Genomic DNA, 25868 nt, shown 5'->3' with positions numbered 1-25868 from the left:
ATAAAATATAAATATTACATAAAACAAAACACAAGTAAGCAGTATTCACATTTATATGTTCTCCTTTATAATGTTTTGTTTACATTTAGATTGGCTGAAAAAAAAAACAAACAAACAATAACATGAATTCCAGAGCTCTGCCCACTTGCAGATAGCCAGCAATGATAAACACAGTAGAGCGATGAAGAAATGCTCCACCTTCAAGTACGATCCTTGAGCTGCCCTGTATGACTTGCAGAAGTGTCTCTTCAATGATAAAGAGCATAATAAGTAAAGTTGATCACGAAAGAGGAGATGACAGAGTAATGAAAAATGTATAAAAGCTTTTGAAGCTGGTAGCCAAATCAGAAATTATATATATATATATATATATATATATATATATATATATATATATATATATATATAGGGAGCTGGGAGGGGAGGGGGTGCACTGCTGGTGCTGATCCTGTCACACGGAGCGGCTGCCAACACTTGGTATAGGGATCATTAGGCTTTCTCCTCCCTCCAGCCTGCCAGGGGGTGATATACAGCCGGCATGAAGCAGTGAAGGCAGAGTGTCCTTCCTCTCTCCTTCTCTCCGGAGGGGGGAAGAAAGGAGAAGCTGCATTCACAAGAAGATCTGTGAGTACAAGGGAGCAGGTGGGGGGGGGGGGGGTTACAACTGATGTAAGGGGGCACTGTGATGGGGACACTTGATGCAAAGGGGGACACCTGATGCAAAGAGGGGACACCTGATGTAAAGGGAGACTTTGACGAAATACCTGATGTAAGGGGGACTCTGACTGGGACACCTGATGTAAAGGGAGACTCTGATAGGGGACACCTAATGTAAATGGGGACTCTGATGGAGATACCCAATGTAGAGGGGGACTCTGATGGGGACACCCGGTGTAAAGGGGGACTCTGATGGGGACACCCGGTGTAAAGGGGGACACCGGATATGAAGGCGGACTGTGGTGAGGACACCTGATGTAAAAGTGGGCTCTGATGTGGATTCCTGGTGTAAAGGGGGACCCTGATGGGGACACCTGGCGTAAATGGGGACCCTCATGGGGACACCTGGTATAAATGGGGACTCTGATGGGGACACCTGGCGTAAATGGGGACCCTGATGGGGACACCTGGTATAAATGGGGACTCTGATGGGGACACCTGGTGTAAATGGGGACTCTGATGGAAACACCTCATGTAAGGTGGAACATCTGATATAAAGAGGGACTCTGATGGAGACACCTGATGTAAAGGGGAATTCTGATGGGGACACTGGATTTGTAGTCCTCTATAGCTGGTGGCATTCTGCATTGCTGTATAATGTATTGCTTGGATTTGTACTCCTTTAGAGCTGGTGGTATTTTGCACTGCTAAATTATGTATTGCAGGAATCTGTAGTCCTCTATAGCTGGTGCTATTCTGCATTGCTGTATAATGTATTGCTTGGTTTTGACTATGTAAAGCACATATTTTCCTTTTATGTTTACATTGCTTTATGGGTTTTTTTGTATTGTAATTCTTTATTTAGGAAGGCATTGTGCATATACAAGAAGTACCATCACATAGTAAACAATAAAGAAGATCTACATGCATTTTGGAAACGGTTATATGTGCCGCAAGGCACAACGGTTCACAATGTTCCTGGGATCAGGAGTAATAGGCCATATACATCCCATCTGTTACATATAACTATTGTAAGGCCACTCATGCAGGAAATGTAGGGCGATGAGCCTGCAATACACAAAGTCTAAAACAAAATTTTATATTTGAAAACCCAGAATCGGTCCGTCATGCAAACAAGGAGAGAAAAAAAAAAAAAGGGGGGGGGAAACTACTAATCTTCTTAACTCACTGGGAAGGAAGAAGGGAGAAAAAAAAAAGTGTGTGTGTGTGTGGGGGAGGGGAAGACGAGAGAGAGAGAGAGAGAGAGAGAGAGAGAGAGAGAGAGAGAGAGAGAGAGGACAGAGTGGGGGCTGACAGAGTACCGGAGACAAAGCTGGGGGGTGGAAGGGCAGAGTAGCACAGGGCCCTCTGTTCCTTCTACCCCCCTCCCCCCCTGCAATACCAATCATACGGTTTGGTGGCTATTTTACCAAAGGTGACTTAGAAGAAGTCTCAATCCCTCCCAGAGGAGTTGGGCACCTCATCCAGATATTGCGCTGAGCAAGTATACATCGTCCAAGGCCGCCACGTCTTCCTTATTGTTAAGGGAGGCAGTAAGGCTTTCCATTGAATTAATTTAATTCAACTTCGCAAACCAGTGACCCATAGTTGGGGGAGAGGTTTGCTTCCACAAATCCGGAATGCATGCCTGTGCCGCATTCAAAAGATGGACTGCCAGGGAGCGTCTATAGCAGCGTAGCAGTACCGAGTTGAGATGAAAGAGGTAGGTCAATGGGTCTGTTCCCAGATCAATGGAGGTCAGCTGTAAGACTAAGTTCCTCACTCTCCTCCTGAACTGAGTCAGCAGAGAACATTGCCAGAAGACATGCAGTAAAGTGCCTTCCTCCCTCTGACATCGCCAACACAAACTGGAGATTGAGGGGTAGAATTTGTTCAATAGCACCGGGACCCTATACCACCTGGACAAAAGTTTGTATCCCTGCTCTTGGAAACAATTAGCTACCGAGGAATTGTGAGCTAATTGAATGATCCGGACATTGCTTTATGTTAATATTGTTAAAGTTGTTGTTAATATTAATTGGTGGTGAGTAACTCTTAATGCCTGGCTAGTAGCCGTGTGTGTGTGTGTGTATATACACACACATATATACAAACACACACTGTATGAACTGTGTGCTCCATTTTACGCTCTCATGGTTACTTAAGGTTTTAAACCAGTTTGATCATTTTCCATAAATCAAAATTAGGAAGGGGGACAAACAATATGGGACAAGCATCTTGGCCGGCACATCAGTACTCAAAATTATTATTTTATTAACTCATTATTTAAAAGTCCACATTAAATTACCCAAACATAATGAAGCCTAAAAAGAATACAGTTTGAAATATACACAGCAGCTTTGCCCTATAGCTCAAATGTATCATCACAAAAATAATGTTATGGAAGTGTTATCATACTCTGTTGTGAAAAAAAAAAGCACACTAATGTATATAGGCTAATTGATCAGCTCCACATTGGCCTATGTAATTATACCTATACCACAGCATAGAATCAACACATAACGTCCATAGGAGCTGATCATGTTGTTAAAGAACTGTGTGCTTGAGGATAAAATGTGCTGCAGTGTAAGCATGCCCTTGAGCCCTAGATCAGTCTTTCTCAACCTTTTTACCCAAATAATGTTTGGGTCTCGGGGAACCCCAGGTAAAACCAATATATTGGGGGTAGTGTGAAGAAAAACCCCCCTTGCAGTCATGTTCAAACTGACACCATTATAGATAGCTAAAATGATTTGTGTCATACCACTGACTCATCATGTGGCATTGGACCCAAAACTAAGCAGGAGCTATCAAATGGGAGGCCAATCAGGCATAGCTCAAGGAATCCCTGGCAACCTCTGGAGGAGCCCTAGGGTTTGTTAGTCATGTCTTGGACGCTTTGCGCAACAGACTACTGACATTCTCTGTTATCTCCACAGTACCCATTAGTTCGTTTAGGCATAGAGGAATCCATTTTACAAATGCAATTTTGTATATCCATGTAAGATTCAACTATTTGAAGAGAGTGACATTATATCCTAAAGTGTGTGTATTGGATGCATCTTCAGCCTTAAGCTTACACTGGATTGTATTTTATCTTCAAGCACACAATTCTTTAACAACTTGATCAGCACCTATGGAGATTATTGTGTTGATTACCATGCTTCTATACTTCCATGCACAGTAACTCCCCTATACAGTACCTTCAATACCTATATCTCCTAAGCTATGCAGAAGCCTAAAGGGCATGAGCACTGGATAGCTGATGATTGAAAAAAGTCATCCCTTTAAGTGAATCCTTGTGTCACCATATTGGCAGGTGCAGGTGTTGAAAAATCCATTTAGAGTAAACTCATGCATGGCATTTGTCGAAGGAAGTATCCAACTACATTATTAACCTTGTTGAGTGCTGCAAGCAAAGATGTCTACATTGTAGCTTTAACCACTTGCCTATCAGGCACTTATACCTCCTTCTTTACCAGGTCAATTTTCAGCTTTCAGCGCTGTCGCACTTTGATTGACAATTGCGCAGTCATGCAAGATTGTACTCATATGAAATTTTTTTTTCTCACAAATAGAGCTTTCTTTTGGTGGTATTTAATCGCCGCTGGGCACTTTACTTTCTGCACTATAAACAAAAAAATTGCAAACAATTTGAAAATTTCTTTGTTTCTATTATAAAATTTTCAAACAGGTAATTTTTCTCCTTCACTGATGTGCGTTGATGACGCAGCACTGATAGGCACTAATAGGCGGCACTGATGGGCACTGATAGGCAGCACTGATGGGCACGTATAGGCAGCACTGATAGGTGGCACTGATAGGCAGCACTAATGAGGTGGCACGGATAGGCAGCACTAATGAGGTGGCACGGATAGGCGGCACTGATAGACAGCACTGATAGGTGGCACTGACTGGCATCACTGCTGGGCACTGACTGGCGGCACTGCTAGACATTGACTGGCACAACTGCTGGGCACTGACTGGCACAATCACTGGGCACTGACTGGCACAATCACTGGGCACTGACTGGCACAATCACTGGGCTGCACTGATGGGAACTGGTGGGCACAGGTGGGTGGCACTGATGGGCACATGTGGGTGGCACTTCTGAGCACAGGTGTGTGGCACTGCTGGGTGGCACAGGTGGGTGCACTGCTAGGCACAGGTGGGTGCACTGCTGGGCAAAGGTGGGCGGAACTGGTGGGCGGCAGTGCTGGGCACAGGTGGGTGGAACTGGTGGGCGGCACTGCTGAGCAGCAATCATCAGGGCACTGATCATCAGTGCCCTGATGATCGGTGCCGATCCCTGATCTGACAACGCGTTCTGACAGCGTGAGGGAAGTGCAGCCGAGAACCAGCAATTGCATTTCCCGGTGATCAGCGTGTCATTGGACACGGCTGATCACGTGGTAAAAGGCCGCTGTGATTGGCCTTTTACCACATCACGTGATCAGCTGTGTCTGTAGAACACAGCGATCACGGAGATCGCCGGGTGTGCGCCCCCGGGGGCGTGCAGGAGAGCGCATTCTTGGAGGACGTCATATTACGCCCTCCCAGAACTGGCCAGCCGCAGTGTAGCCGTCATTTGGCTATCTGCGGTCGGCAAGTGTTTAAACGTTGGACATAACATTCCCATGATGTGTGGCATGCTGTTACTGTGGCCACTGCAGGGGTGGACTGACAACTCATGGGGCCCCCGGGCAATAGGGGATCATGGGGCCCCTGTGTCCTTGCCCAAACTCAAAAAAGCCTATGAAAAAGGTACCAGGGGCATCTCATGGAGGCCCCTACAGACCCCAGGCCATCGGGCAGTGCCCGAGTTTCCAAATGGTCAGTCCGCCCCTGGGCCACTGCACAGACTCCAAAAAACCAAATCACATCCTGTAGTCTAGTGACATAATTTCAAATAAATGGAAAGTTATTATTTAAATGCACCACTTTAATGTCTCTTACCTGGCAGGATAGTTCTGTACATAAAAGCAAAATGCTCTTTTAACCAAGGATGGTTGAAGTGGTCGATATCAAAATGCCTTTGGACAAGAAACATATACTGAAAAAGTGATCTGGTGGTGTAGCTGCCATAGGCCACGCCTTCATACAGTGACCCATCTGTCACATCATTTAACAGGACTATTGACTTCTCCATTATGGTGAGAACCTGTTTTGTCCAGAAGTAAGCTTCTTGCAAGTACCCTGTAAAAAAAAGGAAAGTTTAACATTTTATAACATTTATTAATATCACAGCCTGACTGAAGTACACATTAGCTGCTTAAATATCTCCAGGACATCTAAAAATAAGGGGTTTTAAAAGCGACCCTTTGCAAAAGAAAGACTTACTATTTTTATTTCTTTGGTGGTCTGTCCTACTGATTTTGTTCAGTTTAAGCTTTACAGCATTTGTCAGGAACTTCAGGATTTTATGCATTTGGGAGTAAACAGGACTTGCATATCCCACCATGTATGAGTGGTTTCATACTCTGATCCTAACATCACTTCTGTGTTATGAGGTACATCACTGCTGTGTTGTGAGGTATGAAGTAGGACAAAAGAACTACAGAAATACTTTACACTGAAGCGAAGTTTGGTGGCAAATCCAGCTATGAGAAATATGCCTCTTCTTTTGCATGAAACAGTCTAAGATTTTTTTTACAAACCAACAGTGTTACTCTAAAGCGGATCTTCACCCTCAGTTTGATATTGTCTCCTCTCCACTACTCCACACCACAATGCACAGAACTTGTTTATGCCTGATGCCCACTGTGCCTCCTGGGATATGTACTTCTATATCCCAGGAGGTACAGTCCTTCATTGAGGAAGGAGGAGAGGGGCAGGCCTATCAGCACATCATCAGGAGAGCCGCTGGCTGAACCTGGAAAAGCTGGCAGCTTCCTGAAGATGTTATAAAAAAAGATGGCAGTGTGAACCGAGAAGGGGACAGAAGAGAAAAGGATCTCAGCAGAACGCTAGATCTGCTGGGCAGGTGAATATCTTAACTGTGCAGAACACGCAACCAAGGATTAACCGCTTTGCCCTGCCCTATAGCAGAAATACAGCTACAGGGCAGTACGGGTGCACAAAATCGTATGTGTGTGTGTGTGTGCGCGTGCTTTTGCAGTTCTGGGTATGTGGCGCGCGCGCCTTACCTGCACTGCAATTCACAGCCTCGGCTGTCAATCACTGGGTCCTGGCCGGTGATTGCCTGCTGGCACCTGGCGATCACCGACGAGGGAGAGACCTGTGTATAAACCACACAGATCTCTCCCGTCAGCTCCTGCACACTGCTTTGTATGGCTCAGCATAGCAGAGACATACAAATCAGTGTGCTTACAGTGTAACGCAGACACACAGCGCACAGTTATTAGCACTGATCACTGTATTGGTATCACTGGGGATGTCAGTGACACCATGTCAGTTCCCCCCAGTGTCAGTATGCCCACTGCAGTCCCGCTATAAGTCGCTGATCACCGCCATTACTAGTAAAAAAATAAAAAAATTCCAGTATATATACCGCCATTTGTAAACGCTATAACGTTCACGTAAACCAATTCATTTACATGTATTGGGATTTTTTTTGGCAAGGACATGTAGCAGAAAACATTTTGGCCTACATTTATGATGAAACTTGATTTTTTTTACATTTTTTTAATGGATGTGTTTAATAGCAAAAAGTTAAAAATATATTTTTTTTTCAAAATTGGTCTTTTTTTGTTTATAAAAATAAGAAAACGCAGAGGTGATCAAATACCACCGAAAGAAAGCTCAATTTGTGTGGGGAAAAAAAAGGATGTAAATTTAGTTTGGGTGCAGTGTTGCATGACCGCACAATTGTCAGTTAAAGTAACGCAGCGCCATATCGCAAAAAATAGCCTGGACAGGGGAAGGGGGGGTAAATCCTCTGGAGGGCAAGCAGTTAAATAAAATTTGGGGTAAGGGGATGTTGAAGAACTGCAAGATAGTAAAGTCATGGAAATCATTGCCTTCTGTACACTAGGTTTAAATAAGGAATAATATATTTAGAGCTACAGTATATTCTGCCTATATTCTGCATTCCCTAGTCCCACCCTTCCCTCCCCATCAACATGCCAAAGACATTTTTCATTAAAACCTTTCCATTTTCATTACATACCTTATTTTAGGCCCAGTGATGACATCACTGGGTCTGTGCTTTTCTATGCAAGCAGGCAAACCATGGCTGCTGAAAGGGCAGCAGGATGCTTTACACAGCTTCCTGAAAACATCACAGCACCTTGCCTCAGTACCTTCAAGAGCCTTCAGCCCTGATGCAAGCAATGAGTTGGCTCCTGAGAGGAGTTATGCAAATATCAATGGATTGATGTCAGTCTGGAGGAATGGGTATACCTAGGCAGATGCAGATGAAGAAATGAGGCAGGCTCTGAAGTTTGAACCTGCAACTTCTAATTCATACTGTGAAGAGCTCACAGTGTGCAGTAAAATCACAGTAAGCAATTTTAGTACAGGAGCATGTAAACTGTGCAAGGCTAAATGAACTCTATAAACACAATTTCCTTTTTGTATTCTGAAGTGAAGAAGTTTTCATTTCTTCCACTTAAAGAAGGCTCCACAGTGGATTAGTGGGGTGTTTTTCTATTTACATAAAATGTCCACATCACCAAAACCTGTTTGGTTTTGCTTTCCTCAGAACAAATGTACACAAAGTAAAATTTTACAGACAAAGCGATGTGAAGCACTTCAGTGGAATTCCCTTTTTTAAATTACAGCTGTACTCATCTTTCTACACAATTTATTTTAACAGCTAGCTGCAGGGTCTTGCAATTTATCATGAAAGTTAACCAGTAGCAGATTACTGCTGTTCCAGAATATCATACATTATACAAAGGGTAATGACCACTTGAATGTTGCTCACATGACAATTGTGTTCTTTTGTAAATGACTGTTTAACCCAGGGGTCCTCAAACTTTTTAAACAGGGGGCCAGTTCACTGTCCCTCAGACCGTCGGAGGGCCAGACTATATTTAAAAAAACAAAAACAAAACTATGAACAAAATGCGGACACAGTACAGGAGATGACCAGAGACTGCGGACACACAACGGCAGCGGGAATACTGGGCCGTCCGCTCCATAAGACGCACAGACAGACATTTCCCCCCAAGTGTGTCTTATGGAGCGAAATAGTGCACCATCATTGGTGTCAGTGGGAGGAATAGTGCCCCATCATTGGTGTCAGCGGGAGGAATAATGCCCCATCATTGGTGTCAGCGGGAGGAATAGTGCCCCATCATTGGTGTCAGCGGGAGGAATAGTGCCCCATCAATGGTGTCAGCGGGAGGAATAGCGCCCCATCATTGGTGTCAGCGGGAGGAATAGCGCCCCATCATTGGTGTCAGCGGGAGGAATAGCGCCCCATCATTGGTGTCAGCGGGAGGAATAGAGCCCCATCATTGGTGTCAGCGGGAGGAATAGCGCCCCATCATTGGTGTCAGGGGGAGGAATAGCGCCCCATCATCGGTGTCAGTGAGAGGAATAGCGCCCCATCATTGGTGTCAGTGGGAGGCATAGTACCCCATCATTAGTGTCAGTGGGGGGAGGAATAGTACACCATTATTGGTGTCAGTGGGGGGAGGAATAGTGCCCCATTGTTGGTGTCAGTGTGGGCGGGAAGAATAGTGCCCCGTCATTGGTGTCAGTGGGAGAAGGGGATAGTGTCCCAACATTGGTGTGAGTGGGAGGAATAGTGCCCCATCATTGGTGTCAGTGAGAAGAATAGTGCTCCATCATTGGTGTCAGTGGGAGGAATAGTGCCTCATCTTTGTTGTCAGTGGGAGGAATAGTACGTCATTGGTGTCAGTGGGGGGGAATAGTGCTCCGTCACTGGTGTCAGTGGGAGGAATAGTACGTCATTGGTGTCAGTGGGGGGGGAATAGTGCCCCATCGTTGGTGTCAGTGGGAGGAATAGTGTCCCATCGTTGGTGTCAGTGGGAGGAATAGTACGTCATTGTGTAAGTGGAGGGGAATAGTGCCCCGTCATTAGTGTCAGTGGGGGGATAGTGTCCCAACGTTGGTGTCAGTGGGAGGAATAGCGTTCCATCGTTGGTGTCAGTGGGAGGAATAGCGTTCCATCGTTGGTGTCAGTGGGAGGAATAGCGTTCCATCGTTGGTGTCAGTGGGAGGAATAGCGTTCCATCGTTGGTGTCAGTGGGAGGAATAGCGTTCCATCGTTGGTGTCAGTGGGAGGAATAGCGTTCCATCGTTGGTGTCAGTGGGAGGAATAGCGTTCCATCGTTGGTGTCAGTGGGAGGAATAGCGTTCCATCGTTGGTGTCAGTGGGAGGAATAGCGTTCCATCGTTGGTGTCAGTGGGAGGAATAGCGTTCCATCGTTGGTGTCAGTGGGAGGAATAGCGTTCCATCGTTGGTGTCAGTGGGAGGAATAGCGTTCCATCGTTGGTGTCAGTGGGAGGAATAGCGTTCCATCGTTGGTGTCAGTGGGAGGAATAGCGTTCCATCGTTGGTGTCAGTGGGAGGAATAGCGTTCCATCGTTTGTGTCAGTGGGAGGAATAGCGTTCCATCGTTGGTGTCAGTGGGAGGAATAGCGTTCCATCGTTGGTGTCAGTGGGAGGAATAGCGTTCCATCGTTGGTGTCAGTGGGAGGAATAGCGTTCCATCGTTGGTGTCAGTGGGAGGAATAGCGTTCCATCGTTGGTGTCAGTGGGAGGAATAGCGTTCCATCGTTGGTGTCAGTGGGAGGAATAGCGTTCCATCGTTGGTGTCAGTGGGAGGAATAGCGTTCCATCGTTGGTGTCAGTGGGAGGAATAGCGTTCCATCGTTGGTGTCAGTGGGAGGAATAGTGTTCCATCGTTGGTGTCAGTGGGAGGGATAGTGTTCCATCGTTGGTGTCAGTGGGAGGGATAGTGTTCCATCGTTGGTGTCAGTGGGGGGGGATAGTGTTCCATCGTTGGTGTCAGTGGGGGGATAGTGTTCCATCGTTGGTGTCAGTGGGGGGGATAGTGTTCCATCGTTGGTGTCAGTGGGAGGAATAGTGTCCCATCATTGGTGTCAGTGGAAGGAATAGTGTCCCATCATTGGTGTCAGTGGGAGGAATAGTGCCCCATCGTAGGTGTCAGTGGGGGGAATAATGCCCCATCATTAGTATCAGTGACACCAATGATGGGGCACTATTCCTCCCACTGACCCCTGTTCCAGCCTAGGTGTACTGCAGCCAGCATACCTGGTTGCAGCAGCACCATCTACATGGCATACTTACCTGTCAGCTGTCTTTCTTCACTCCGGCCTCTCCCTCACTCGATGTTAGCGGGGCCGCTCTAGCTCCGCCTCCTCGCAGGTGATTGGCCGCCTGTGTGCCTTTCCTGAGCTACAGTGCTGGCGCCCAATCACTGGTGAGGAGGCGGAGCCGAGCGGCAGGAGTGAGGGAGTGGCCGGAGTGAATTAAGGAGCAGCGCTTCCTGGACTGGATCGTCGTGGGACTGGTACCGGAGCCAGGTAAGATATAGCAGCCCCCTGCCCGCCCCTGTACTTCGTGTCCCTTCCTGTCCCGCCCCTGCCGGCGGGCCGGATAAATGGTCTCGGCGGGCCGTAGTTTGAGGTCCCCTGGTTTAACCTGTAACAGCTATCAAGATGCAGGATACCTTTGTATTGATTAAAAGTATGGCCAAACCTTTTTTGTCCATACTTCTCTTGTGGGTCAAAGTAGTGCACTTACTTTTGCTCTCCTGTGACCCAGAGTCAGCTTATAGCTGGGCTATTGACCTTTCAGCTGACATGACAGCGCTGCTCCAGGCTTTGAAAGGATCCCAACTATATTGTCGGGATACACCCAGCTGTCTAAATGACAGATGGCTTCAGCTTTCAGCATGCAGCTGAGAGCCAAAGCCAACTGCACGCACTCCTTCCCGAGCCTGACACTCCAGTGAACATTGAAGGGGCTGAGCAGGGAGCAGTGACTGACAGACTAAGAGCTGAATGATCAGAGGTCCTGTGATCGACTAGTTCTCGGTCTTAGAGCCGATGCGGGACAGCTGCAGAAACACACCAATGCTGCAGCATGGAGGTATGTACTCAGGGATGTTCAATTTATATCGCTGGGACATGTAGTTCCAGTGCTGGGCAGGTAGTTTTTTTTAACCTTTAGCCCTGCTGCAGGCAAACACTTGTCAGGTGGAAGCATTCAGGCGGCTGCACTGCCACGCAAATGCTTCCACACACTCCGCTACAGTGTCAGCCTCCAGCAGCCCCCCCCCTTCTCCTCTCGCTATGTCTCCCGGGCTCCGCTTGCCCCTCTGTGGGCCCAAGACAGATTCAGCAAGTGATGGCGGGTATAGGGGAGGGGAGTGGTCACATCTGCTCCCCTCCCCTTCTTGTCCTGACCCAGAAGTGACGTTGTGACGTCACTTCAAAGTTCCCGTCGACAGATTTCCCGGCCAGGAAAGAATGTAATGCAGTGCGATGTGCACTGCATTATATCAAGTGGAGTACAGGGGAGACATCCAGGGTCTTTTAGACCTTGGATGTCTTAATAAAGAGAACCTATCACCAAAAATCATAAAATGGTGGACTTTGTCCCCTATGTAAAAGGAAAAAAAAAGTTTTGTAAAAAATGTAAGTTTTACCTAAGCACATAACCCCCCCCCCCCAATAAAAAACTGAGCCCCCCCCCCACATACATATGCATGTACAAAGCATATGCTGGGGCGCCTATGCATGAAAATGTCAATTGCGATACACATGTGCCATATCACCACGCACAGCAGAATGAGACCACTAATTCTAGCAGCAGACCTCTTCCATAACACTAAACTGATGACCTACAGGTGAAACTCGAAAAATTAGAATATCGTGCAAAAGTTCATTTATTTCAGTAATGCAACTTAAAAGGTGAAACTAATACATGAGATAGACTCATTACATGCAAAGCAAGATAGTTCAAGCCGTGATTTGTCATAATTGTGATGATTATGGCTTATAGCTCATGAAAACCCCAAATCCACAATCTCAGAAAATGAGATTACATGCAATCAATAAAACAAGGATTGTACATAGAACAATATCGGACCTCTGAAAAGTATAAGCATGCATATGTACTCAGTACTTGGTTTGGGCCCCTTTTGCAGCAATTACTGCCTCAATGTGGCATGGTATGGAAGCTATCAGCCTGTGGCATTGCTGAGGTGTTATGGAAGACCAGGATGCTTCAATAGCGGCCTTCAGCTCTTCTGCATTGTTCGGTCTCATGTCTCTCATCTTTCTCTTGGCAATGCCCCATAGATTCTCTATGGGGTTCAGGTCAGGCGAGTTTGCTGGACAATCAAGCACAGTAATCCCACGGTCACTGAACCAGGTTTTGGTGCTTTTGGCAGTGTGGGCAGGTGCCAAGTCCTGCTGTAAAATTAAGTCAGCATCCCCATAAAGCTCGTCTGCGAAAGGAAGCATGAAGTGCTCCAAAATCTCCTGGTAGATGGCTGCGTTGACCCTGGACTTATTGAAGCACAGTGGACCAACACCAGCAGATGACATGGCTCCCCAAATCACTGGACTTCAATCATCTTGCAGTGTGTGCCTCTCCATTCTTCCTCCATACTCTGGGTCCTTGGTTTCCAAATAAGATGCAAACGTTGCTCTCATTAGAAAAGAGGACTTTGGACCACTGAGCAACAGACCAGGTCTGTTTTTCTTTAGCCCAGGTAAGACGTTTCTTGTTCAGGAGCGGCTTGACAAGAGGAATACGACATTTGAAGCCCATTTCCAGGATCCATCTGTGTGTGGTGGCTCTTGATGCACTGACTCCAGCCTCAGTCCACTCCTTGTGAAAGTCCCCAACACTTTTGAATGGCCTTTTCCTGACAATCCTCTCCAGGCTGCAGTCATCCCTGCTGCTTGTGCGCCTTTTTATTCCATACTTTTCCCTTCCACATAATGTTTTATTAATGTGCTTTGATACAGCACTTTGGGAACATCCAACTTCTTTTGCAATTACCTTTTGAGGCTTTCCCTCCTTATGGAGGGTGTCAATGATGGTTTTCTGCACAACTGTCAGGTCAGCAGTCTTTCCCATGATTGTGATTCCTACTGAACCAGACTGAGAGACCATTTAAGGGCTCAGGAACCCTTTGCAGGTGTTATGGCTTAATTAGCGGATTAGAGTGGGACACTTTAAGCCTAGAATATTGCACCTTTTCACAATATTCTAATTTTCTGAGATTGTGGATTTGGGGTTTTCATGAGCTGTAAGCCATAATCATCACAATTATGACAAATCACAGCTTGAACTATCTTGCTTTGCATGTAATGAGTCTATCTCATATATTAGTTTCACCTTTTAAGTTGCATTACTGAAATAAATGAACTTTTGCACGATATTCTAATTTTTCGAGTTTCACCTGTATAAGGAGCTTTTATATTTTTACCAAAAATTGGGTAATTTATTGCTTTTTTGTGCCATAAAATTAACTTAACCTAAGTGTATTTTTTACTGACATTTTGCATTTCCTAGACCTTTGTGGTAATATCGTGTGACATAAAAATTGGAACTACCATAATTGTATTCTCTAAGGTGTCTGCTTTCAGAAAATATATGTTTGGGGAGTATAGTGTAATCTCCAGGCCTAAAATGATTTTTTAAATGTGTGCAAAAATGGCTCTGGCAGTGAAAGGGATAAAGGATAAGCCCAACACTCCCCTTTCCTGAGAAGCACCCAATCGGTGCTCATTACACTGCAAGGTCTCTCCTCCCTGCTAGTCCCCGGGTGTTGTGCTGGAGACAGGCATGGAGGTGAGGAGCAGATAAACTGCGCAATGTTAAAAATATAAACCGTTTAACTCACCATAAAAACCCTGACATTCCTAAAAGCACCTCGAATTTAAATATGATTTTGGTTACTTTTTTTTTTATCATCTGGACAAGTAGATTGTCATGAGGGACAAGTAGATTGGGACACAAATTTAGTCCCTAGACAAGTAGTTTTTTAAAAAATTTCCACACCCGTTTATTTTTTTAAATACACACCAAATTTCCCTTTAATCTGGGTGCTCGGGTTTTTGCACATACTAAAGAATAAGAATAAACAGGATCTGAAAACAGAGTAAAAAGAAACATGCAAAAAGAATAATTAAGAATTGTTACTGCTACATCTGCTTACCTTGATTCATCATGACTAAACTTCCTGTTAACAGTGCTATACAATTAGTAGGTTGATGGTTGTGGAGATACTGAAACCCCCATCCTCTCCTGTATGACGTTTCATACATATAGCCTGAAGCATTGGCAATGACCTCAAGAAACCTCTCTTTTTGGTGTTTAGTAAAAGAGTTATACAAAAAGTCATAAGCAGTGGCAAAGGCCACAAGAGAGTGTGCCAGGGGTACCTCATCCCAGGGAGCATCTTTCACCAACCTAACATAAGAAAAGAAACAATAAACGTTTGGGTTCTTTCCAACTGTTAGCATACAAATTAACACAAATGACTAAAAACAGTATTTCAGCAAGGTGACCTACAATTTCAAGTGTACATAAAAAGGTACTAATAATCTAAAATACCAACAGTAAAATAATCTTAAAGAATATGTTACCCCAGCATTTCATATTCCTGATATTTGCATGTTGTACCATGTACTTGTGTTAAAAAGTATTCTGTTCTCCTCATATTGCATACTGCGTGTGAAATATTTGAAATATCCTACCAGTGCCTCTACTTTCCTATTTGGAAGTGACCGCACTAGGCATGGGAGCACATCCATCTCAGCATTCTCAGTTTTTTGGCTGTGCTGGGAGAACAGCCTGCCTGTCCACCATCGGCCAAGGCTTGTGTGCTGATAAGCCCCCCGCACAGCCATTTTCAGGGAAGATCAGTGTACTGCTGTTTCTCCACCCTCATCTCTCTGAGCCCCTCACACAGTTGGTTATTTGTTTAATATCCTCAAACTAATGTAAAGTGTGCTTTAAAGTCTTCAACAAAGTGCCTGGATGCTGTGAAAATGCTTTGTAGAGGTGTCTGTACACACTGCTGTTATACATTCTGAACCACACATGTACAAGTCCCTAAAGTGGTTGTAAAGGCTGAAGGTTTCTTTACCCTCATGCATTGTATGCATTAAGGTAAAAAGCCTTCAGTGTGCAGCAGTTCTACTCAGCTCCCCCAATAATTACCTGAACTTCAGGGACAGGTCTCTCTCTTCTCAATGGCTAAGTCAGCAGTGGGATCAATTGGCTCCAGCTACTGTTAATCACAGCTAGTGAGCCAATGAGGACAGAATGAGGGGCAGGGACGAGCTGCGTCAGTGTGTGAATGAACACACAGAGCAGTGGCTTGAGAGCAATCCTGCTTGGGTGCCCCCATAGCAAGCTAATTGCTGTGGGGACACTTGGCAGGAGGGAGGGGCCAGGAGCGCCGGCGGAGGACCCGAGAAGAGGATTGGGGCTACTCTGCACAAAACCACTGCACACAGCAGGCAAGTGTGACAAGTGTGTCATATAGAAAAATCTGTTTTTACAATCATTTTAAAGTGGTAATAAACCCAAAACCTAAAATGTAATATATTTCAGCTTACCAATCATTAGATGTGGTGGCTGCTTTTGTTTTAATGCTTTTTTCCATCTGTTTAAACCTGGTGATCTGGTCAGTATTACACCTGCTGTATTAAAAAGCCCCTACTCTGGATGAAGGAGCACAGAAAAACCTTTGGACACCAGCATTGTCAGTCTGGGGCAGGGGAGGGGAGTGTTAGATGTACTAGCAGATTTAAATACCCTAATAAACTGAAGCCAAACTCCAACTAACCCTTGTAAGCAGTTACTGCAACAGTTTTTTTTTCCTTTTGGAATAAAGGTCTTAGATAAATAAATAAAAGCTGATCAACCCTGTCAGTGGTAAATCGTCTGTCTCACCTGCTGCTGCTACATCTGCAGCACAGCTTGTTCTTTTGAAAAACAGACTTACTGGCTACTTTACCAGGTGAAAATAAAAGAAAGAAAGAAAGCCTAAAAAAACAAGATCAGGTAATGATAAATATTGTATGGGTCTGTTAACTGATAGCTCTTGGCACATAAAAAAAAAACAAAAAAAAAAACAACATCTCTAGACTTTGCGTGAAAGCATCTCATAACTAGGGGTACCCAAAGACTTAATTTGGCTTTAATTTCAGTTACTGTTTTTAATCATTCAGTAAAAACACTTAATAAATAAATGAGCAGCGTCAGGGATGTGGTAAGATGTGCTTATTAGAACAGTAAAATAACAGTAAAGTGCATTAAAAATAAACATGTTAAAAAATCTACCAACTAGGCTGTGCTGCCATTCGTTCCATATAATCTCTTGCAAAGCCAATTGCTTCAGTGTTGTCAGGATTCAAGATGCAGAACATTGCCAGTGCTCCTAAATTGTTGCCATATATTTCATTCCATCTGGCTGAAAAGTCTTTTGGTTCCCAAGGTGGAAGGTATTCAGTGGGGTTAGTCAGCATTGTGTGAACAGCTTCATCAATACGTGATGCAATGTGTTGATGGCTGCCTGCTGCTTGGGCACGCAGTTTCGCCACTTCGCCTTTGGAGAAGTACAACATGGGATAGCCGTCATATTTTGCATTGAGAAATGGGATTTTAGAATTTGTGCTCTCTTCTGTGCCACACACAATTATACAAGAAAGCAGGTATATGAAGAACACACTGGGGGCCACCCGTGTGAGTGTCCTCATTGTAGCATAAGATCTCCAGGCCACACACTCTGCCAGATCATCTTTGATACTGCCTGGGGAAGAGAAGAGCATATTTTGAAGATCAACAAAAGAGGAATAGACATTCTATATGCAGCCACTGGTAAAGCCTAAGTGATTTATAAAACATTGTGTCTCCTTATAGTCCTGTACCACTGCATGTTATGACTTGGGACTTGTTTTTTGCTAGGAATCTCTTTAAAATATTTTTTCTCTCAGTGCAGATGCAGCTTCCTGCGCTCACAGCAGTGATCTGTGCTGGCATAGCTGAGTAATAGCCACACCTCTCATCAAGATTCTTTGCACAGACGTACTGTACAGAAGGAAAGAGGGTAATATTTAGGCACCCTGTCCAGCTGCTGCAAAGGAGAAGTGGAGGTAAGACTATGAAAATTAAAGCAGTACTCAACTTCTCCCCACCCTTCCATGTTTTTTCCCCCACTTACCTGTAGTGCTCTTCCAAGCTTATACTAACCAGCACAGCAAATCCAGCGTTGTCCCAGTGTAGTCCCCGCTGTTCGGGTGGCAAACTCTCATGCCGCTATCTTGTTCCTCTTCTGCTGGCTGCTTCTTCCAGGCATTAGCAGCAAACTCCAATGATGCATTGGACCCCCCCCCCCTCCCCTGCTCGCCCTCTGACTGCTCTGTGTGCCTATTCTGCAGCCTTTTGAGAGATGTGATGTAAGTATCCTAGAAAGCTATTCAGGACTAGGTACAAATCATTCTGGCCCAAGCCGGAATGCTGGTAGTGCTAAAAATGAAAGAGTAAAAATAAATAAATAAAAAATATGAAAAAGATCAAACAAACATTTCCTGCAATTTTTTTTGTAGAGGGTGGGGGGGGGGGGGTTCTGTAATTTCAACTGGGCTTCAAAAAACTAGCAATTATATTTCTAAACTCTTAACCAGTTGTTGAACTCACCCAAGCTCAACCATTAATTAGTAATTCCCAACTGGAAGCCTGTGCTCAGGCTAAAACCATCCACTGGTACCTGATAACGTAAAATACTGGTCGAGAGTAAGTTTGTGACCAGCTTGTAGGTCTGGACTCGAAATTTTAACCCCTGAGTACAGGATCCATAAAAGCATTTATGGATCATGTACTTAAACATTGTAACCAATAAATAACTGGATTTAGAAGCAATCGAGTTGCCGGCTAATATTTTTGAAGTCTCTGAAGAAATGCTGCAGACCGAGGGCTCTCCTGCACCAGATCACGTACATGTACGTGATTTGGCATTTCCGGGTAGGGGGTGAGCTGTCATTTGCTACAGCACAAGCTGATTAGTGGGTACCAGTCAATGATTTATGGCCAGGACCCAGTGATCAGCTGAGCAAAATGACACAATAGAGCCCTGTGTTGGTAAACAACACAGACAACACAGGGTTCTCTACAGATAGCAGAAATGTGCTGTTTTTTCTCTCCCTGAAAAGCAGGGAGTAAACACCAGCACATTGCTTAGTAGTAACAGCACACAGTACACACAGTAAACATTGTTAGGCACACAGTTATCCCCTTTACTTGCCCCTAAATGTTAACCCCTTCCCAGCCAGTGTGATTAGTATATTGACAGTGTATATTATTAGCACTGATCACTGTATTAGTGTCACTGAAGATGTCAGTGTCAGTTAGCCAGTTCCTACAAAGTGTCAGTTTCAGATTGCCTGCCACCTTGCCAGTCCCACTATAAGTCGCTGATCACTGCCATTACTAGTATAAACAATAAAAAAATTTGGAAAAATTACAGTATATATACACATACCATTGTTTGTAGACACTATAACTTTCGTGGAAACCATTTAATAAATGCTTACTGTGATTTTTTATTTACCTGACATGTAGCAGAATACATTTTAGCCTAAATGTATGAACAAATTAGATTTTTAAAAATTTTTTATTGGATATGTTTTGTAACAGAAAATAATGAAAATAAAGATCTTTTTTCATTTATATAAATAAAACACACAAAAAAACTGTGGTGATCAAGTACTACAAAAAATTTGCGTGAAACAAATGATATAAATAATAAATGAAAAACTGCTCAAAAGTCACACGTCAGGTCAAAATTCAAAGCTGCAAACACACCCAAAGGATATCCCCCTCTCAATCAACATATATAAAAATCAGTGTTGAGCTAAGAGTGAATGCAAAGAACAATCCTTGTGAGTGAAGAAACAATATCTTGAATTAACAAGCAATGGTGAAAATTCTTAATTCCATCCAAAAATCACCAATGTGACTGGCAACCACCATGATAGCAAGTCGGAGGCTTGCCAGATTTTCAGACCCCTTAAGCATAGGAGGTCATATTGGGCTCAGTGTTAATATGAATCTGTCCGGACAGATAAACTATAATGGAACCCAGCGCTCTGCTCCGATACAGTCAAGCCGTTCCAATAGTAAGGATAAGGGTTGGCTCATAAAAATATAATAAAGAGGTGCCTCTCATATTGCAGTAAAATCAGTTAGTTTATTGAAACAAACAAAATTGCACTTACAGCAGCGCTGAAAGTAAAGGAATCAGTCTTTTACATATACAGTGGGGATCGAAAGTTTGGGCACCCCATCTGTGTAACTTGATGCCATCTGTGAAAAAGCTGAAGTTAAAGAAAGGATGGCTTCTACAAATGGATAATGATCCTAAACACACCTCGAAATCCACAGGGGATTACATCAAGAGGCGTAAACTGAAGGTTTTGCCATGGCCTTCACAATCTCCTGACCTCAAGATAATTGAAAATCTATGGATAGACCTTAAAAGAGCAGTGCGTGACAGACAGCCCAGAAATCTCAAAGAACTGGAAGACTTTTGTAAGGAAGAATGGGCAAAGATACCTCAAACAAGAATTGAAAGACTCTTGGCTGGCTACAAAAAGCGTTTACAAGCTGTGATACTTGCCAAAGGGGGCAGTGCATGCTATAAATTCTGCAGGGTGCCCAAACTTTTGCAGACGCCATTTTTTTGTTTTCTGTTATTTTGAAAGTGTAAATGATGGAAATAAAATCTAACTTTTGTTGACATATTATAAGAATGTCTAATCTGTAATGTGATGCCTTTTGGAGATTTTTCCATCTTTCCTTGGCTTCTTTATGCACATTAATACAAATTTTTAGCTGGGGTGCCGAAACTTTCAATCCCCACTGTAGGTGTTCCAAGATGGCGGACAACACGATGACGTCAGAAGGGAGGCTCCACCCGATGCATTTCGCCATAAACAGGCGTCTTCCGGATTGGGAGACCGCCCTCTGTCACCGCGTTAATATAGACCAAAACCAAGCCTCAATCTGGAATAAACCAACACCCGGATATAACAAACTGGAAGGAACAACACATCCGGAAGTAAAAGGATAATATAAGAATAGAGAGCTGTGCCATTCAAGCCTCTCTGTCATAACTAAATTTAAAATCAAGAAATAGTTGTTTGAATAATACCATATCAATGTCACATAATTAGGGATTCGTGAAACTGGGAGGTAAAGACACCATAATTAAATATACCATTAGATATTCCAAATTAATGGCAATGGATGATTGGACATCTAAACCAGCAGGGAGCCATCAAGTGTTTGAAAACTACTACCCTGATAAACTAAAAATAAATCCATAATGGAGTAGGTATCATAATCAAATCAGAGAAAAATATAAAAATAATACAAAACTAAATAAAAACTATGAACTATAAATAATAAAATCTTGATGGATAAAAACAATGAAAGCTACTCTAATAAATAAAACTAATTAGGCTGTCTCACAGCCCATAATATGACTCACAACCTCCTACAAGGTATTCAACTATGGTGAAGAGGATAATAATAATGGAAAGGGTAATCCATTGTGGAAAGGCCAATGTTGTGGAAGCACGAAAAAATAGTTAGGCATTAATAAAAGTGTTTATATCCCAATCGATGTTTAACCCATATGGTAGATAACACTTGACATTATGAATCCACTTGGTCTAAAGTTTGGAGATTTCTCTCCCAATGGAACTCCCTTGCCAGTGAGGGATAAATTTATCAATCCCCCAAAAAAAGGGTACCCCAGGGGTCCTTATTGTGTCTCATGGCGTAGTGTCTAGAGACACTATGCCCTTTAAAACTTCTCTTAATATTCCTTATATGTTCTCCCAGTCGAACTTGAAAAGTACGGGTGGTCCTCTTATATACTGGAGGCCACAATGGCACTGTAAAAGATAAACTACATTGGAGGTAGTGCATGTGACAAAAGGTTTAATAAGACGATTCCTAGAGATGGCAGTGGACATAAAGGACGTAACACTTTTGTGTGAAAACGTGTTAATTTGACACACCGCACATTTCTTCTATTTATAAAAGTCCTTTAAATCCTGAAAAAATGTAGTGTAACGGGGGGTGGGGGGGGGAGGGGGTGTCATATACATTAGGGACGACTAAATTACGTAATGGTAGTATCCTACGAAAGATGACTTGTGGCTTTGCGGGTAGTTAATAAAGGCTTGAAACTTATTCAAGCTCCTAGGTGAACATAATTGAGACCCTTATCCAAAATCAAACTCTCCGAATCAGTTGATTGTTTAGAACTTAGGTTGAAAACACTCTCCCCTTTTACACTCTCAATTTTTTTAGGGTATTGTTTCCTCCACCCTCTGACACCTCTCCTCATTTGGCTTGCCTTTTTGTGCCTTGATTGGCCCGATGAAAACCCGTTGTTTGAGTCCTATGGGGGATTGAGTATGCACATAACCCCTCTCATTAAGGTTTCTATTTGATGGGGGATATGGTCTCTCATGCAAAGAGTTGTCTCTCCCTTCCCCCCCATTTTTGAAGGGTAAGGTACACCCCTCTACCCTTATATGAATGGCCTTGAGAGTTGTTGTAATCATAGTTCAAATGTGGATCCCTAAGGGCCTCATATCTATTTTTAATGGGTACACTGTATTGAACATGCTCAACCTCATTATGATGATTTCTATAACCGCTCGTCCCTTGGATGGGACCCTGGTGATCCATGAGAGTTTATGACGAAACGCCTTCTGACATCATCCCGTTGTTTGCCATCTTGGAACACCAATATGTAAAAAAATGATGCCTTTACTTTCAACGCTGTTGTAAGTGCAATTTTGTTTGTTTCAGTAAACTAATTGATTTTACTGCACTATGAGAGGAACCTCTTTATAATTTTTTTTATGAGCCAACCATGATCCTTACCATTGGAATGGCTTGACTGTATCGGAGCAGAGCGCTGGGTTCCATTATAGTCTGTCTGGGCGGATTCATATTATCACTGAGCCCAATTTGACCTCCTATACTTAAGGGATCTGAAAGTCTGGTAAGCCTCCGACTTGCTATCATGGTGGTTGCCAGTCACAGTGGTGTCTTTTGGATGGAATGAAGAATTCTCACCATTGCTTGTTAATTTAAGATATTGTTTCTTCACTCACTAGGATTGTTCTTTGCATATGTGGACTTTGAGCACTATAGGGTCCTTTAAGGACTATTATTACTTGTGTGTTTAGAGCACTTTGTTTATTTATTTAAATTTTTTGTTTATATTTGTTCACTCTTAGTGCATCACTGATTGTTATATACAGTTGTGTTCAAAATAATAGCAGTCAGACATCACTAACCTGATCAATCACTGTTTTGGGTAGAAATGATATTTCTACATGGCAAATAATTTTCTAGCAGGTGTAGTAGAGTAATAGAAATCCAACAGACCCAACAGTCATGACATGCATGCTGCTGATTCTGTGTAATTGAATCACTAATTAAAAGGGGCATGTTCAAAATAATAGCAGTGTGGAGTTCTATTAGTGAGGTCATTCGTTCTTTGAAAAACAGGTGGCAATTATTGCCCTTATTTAAGGAAGGAAACAAATGTTGTACATGCTGGTTACAGTGCATTTCCCTCTGAAATTCTGAGGCAAATGGGTCGTTCCAGACATTGTTCAGAAGAATAGCATACCTTGATTAAAAAGTTGATTGGAGAGGGGAAAACATACAAAGAAGTGCAGAAAACGATAGGCTGCTCAGCTTAAATGATCGCAAATGCTTTAAAATGGCAACCAAAACCGGAAAGACGTGGAAGAAAGTGAAAAACTACCATTCGAATGGATAGAAGAATAGCCAAAATGGCAAGGACCCAGCCAACAATCAGCTCCAGGAAGATCAAAGAAGGTCTAAAGTTACACGTGAGTACTGTTACAATTAGAAGACGCCTATGTGAAGCCAAGCTATCTGCAAGAAGCCCCCGCAAAGTCCCACTGTTGAAAAAAAGACATGTGCTGAAGAGGTTGCAATTTGCCAAAGAGCACATTGACTGGCCTAAAGAGAAATGGCGCAACATTTTGTGGACTGATGAAAGTAAGATTGTTCTTTTTGGGTCTAGTGGCCGGAGACAGTTTGTCAGATGACCCCCAAACACTGAATTCAAGCCACAGTACACTGTGAAGACAGTGAAGCATGGTTGCGCAAGCATCATGATATGGGGATGTTTCTCATACTACGGTGTTGGGCCTATTTATTGCATATCAGGGATCATGGATCAGTTTGAATACATCAGAATACTTGAAGAGGTCATGCTGCCTTATGCTTAAGAGGAAATGCCCTTGAAATGGGTGTTTCAACAAGACAACGACCCCAAACACACCAGGAAACGTGCAACATCTTGGTTCCAGACCAACAAGATTGACGTTACGGAGTGGCCAGCCCAATCCCCGGATCTTAATCCAATAGAAAACTTGTGGGGTGACAATAAAAATGCAGTTTCTGAGGCAAAACCAAGAAATAGAGAAGAACTGTGGAATGTAGTCCAATCATCCTGGGCTGGAATACCTGTTCACAGGTGCCAGAAGTTGGTTGACTCCATGCAACACAGATGTACAGCAGTTCCTAGAAACAGTGCTTATATAACTAAATATTAAGTGATTCAAAGGAAAGCAAAATCTTCAAACATTTTTCAGTTTTATATAGTGAATGTTTGAGCTTGTAAAGAAGAATACAAACACTGCTATTTTGTTGAACAGTCTAATATTCACTTTGCTTCAATTTTTTAGAGGAACAACACAAATTTGATATATTTTTCTTCATGTTTTGATTTGGAATAGAATGTGTAGTGTTCCCAATGCATTTGTGTATGGAAATAAAAGCTATTGGAAGGATTTTGAGATTTATTCACTTTTTTCAACACACTGCTATTATTTTGAACACAACTGTATGTTGATTGAGAGGGGGATAGCCTTTGGGTGTGTTTGCAGCTTTGAATTTACGTGACTGTGTGACATTTGCACAGTCTTTCATTTATTATTTTTGTCATTTGTAGATATTCAAATCTACTGCTGCACTGTCCAGATTTATGATGTATGTATTTGATTTTAGAGCTAATTTGACCATTAAACTGAGAAGGTTTTTATTAAAACAGCCCAGATTGGAGATACAGATATGGGTGGCATTTTTGTCCACCTGAAAAATGTTCTGTTTTCTGAATTACATACCAAATGGGACATTGTGTTTCTAGAACAATATGTTTCTGAAGAGATGGTTCCGCATAGCCTTAGATGGGATGTGAGTCCCCAAAAGGGTGAAGCTGAATTGATGGATTGGTTCAAATATTTTAATGAAGCTGGTGTTAATCTAAGATTTTTGATACAACGGAAAAAAGATAAACTTAAACGGATAGATCTTGAAATTAGATAGCTTAAAGATAAGTTGTCTCCCTTCATGAGTGACAATGAATATAAAGATCACTCTACTAATCTTTGTAACATTTTAGAAAAAGAGGAGTTTGAACAAAAAAATAATAATAAGAAGAAAAACAACAGAAACCGTAATGTGCATGTGGGTTATGTGCATACTCAACCCCCGATAGGACTCAAGCAACGGGTTTTCATCGGGCCAATCAAGGCACAAAAAGGCAAGCCGAACGAGGAGAGGTATCAGAAGAGGGAGGAAACAATACCCTAAAAAAACTGAGAGTGTAAAAGGGGAGAGTGTTTTCAACCTAAGTTCTAAACAATTATCTGATTTGGAGATTTTGATTTTGGATAAGGGTCTCAGTTATGTTCCACCAAGGGGCTTGTACAAGTTTCAAGCCTTTATTGATGTACACAGATTTATTATGAAATTAAATATTAAGAGGTATTTTTCTAGTAATCCATATACATCTAAGCCAAATGCCTATACCAATGTTCAACATTCAGGTTTAAGTAATGCTTGTTTGTTTAATCCCCCAGGTGTGACGGCTTCCTCTATTAAGGTCTTTAGGGATTTGATTCTTAGAGATCTTGAGGGTTTAAAGGCTAAAAAACCAAAACCCCAACTGGACCTCGAACAGGGGATACGACAAATATGTGACAATAAGGACCTTATAGTCAGACCAGCTGAGGGGGGGGAATTATTGTTCTTGATAAAAGTTCTTATATTAACCTCTTGCCGACCGCGCATAGCCGAATGACGGCTTCACCGCGGCCGGCCAGTTCTGGGTGGACGTCATATGACGTCCTCCCAGAACGCGCTCTCCTGCGCGCCCCAG

At 43.1% G+C, this 25868-nt stretch overlaps 1 protein-coding gene across 2 annotated transcripts in view; it reads right to left on the bottom strand.

Annotated features, from left to right (window-relative positions):
- Positions 1-25868, bottom strand: part of DSE (dermatan sulfate epimerase) — a 64601-nt gene that overhangs the window by 5940 nt on the left and 32793 nt on the right. Inside the window, exons 2-4 of one of the 2 annotated variants that reach the window (XM_089652144.1) lie at positions 16928-17396; positions 14793-15046; positions 5614-5853 (exon numbers count right to left, since the gene is read on the bottom strand). In XM_089652144.1, coding sequence (XP_089508270.1) covers positions 5614-5853; positions 14793-15046; positions 16928-17343 — 910 coding nt within the window. In that variant the 5' untranslated portion in view covers positions 17344-17396. Of the gene's footprint in view, positions 1-5613; positions 5854-14792; positions 15047-16927; positions 17397-25868 lie in introns of those variants that run through there. The other variant, XM_089652145.1, reaches the window with a different exon arrangement.

This window comes from Staurois parvus, unplaced genomic scaffold, assembly GCF_062004578.1.
Source record: "Staurois parvus isolate SC_StPar_1 unplaced genomic scaffold, SC_StPar_1.0 ptg000672l, whole genome shotgun sequence".
Lineage (NCBI taxonomy): Eukaryota > Metazoa > Chordata > Amphibia > Anura > Ranidae > Staurois > Staurois parvus.
The sequence above is the reverse complement of the archived record's forward strand: the minus strand, read 5'-3'. Positions and strand labels throughout refer to the sequence as shown.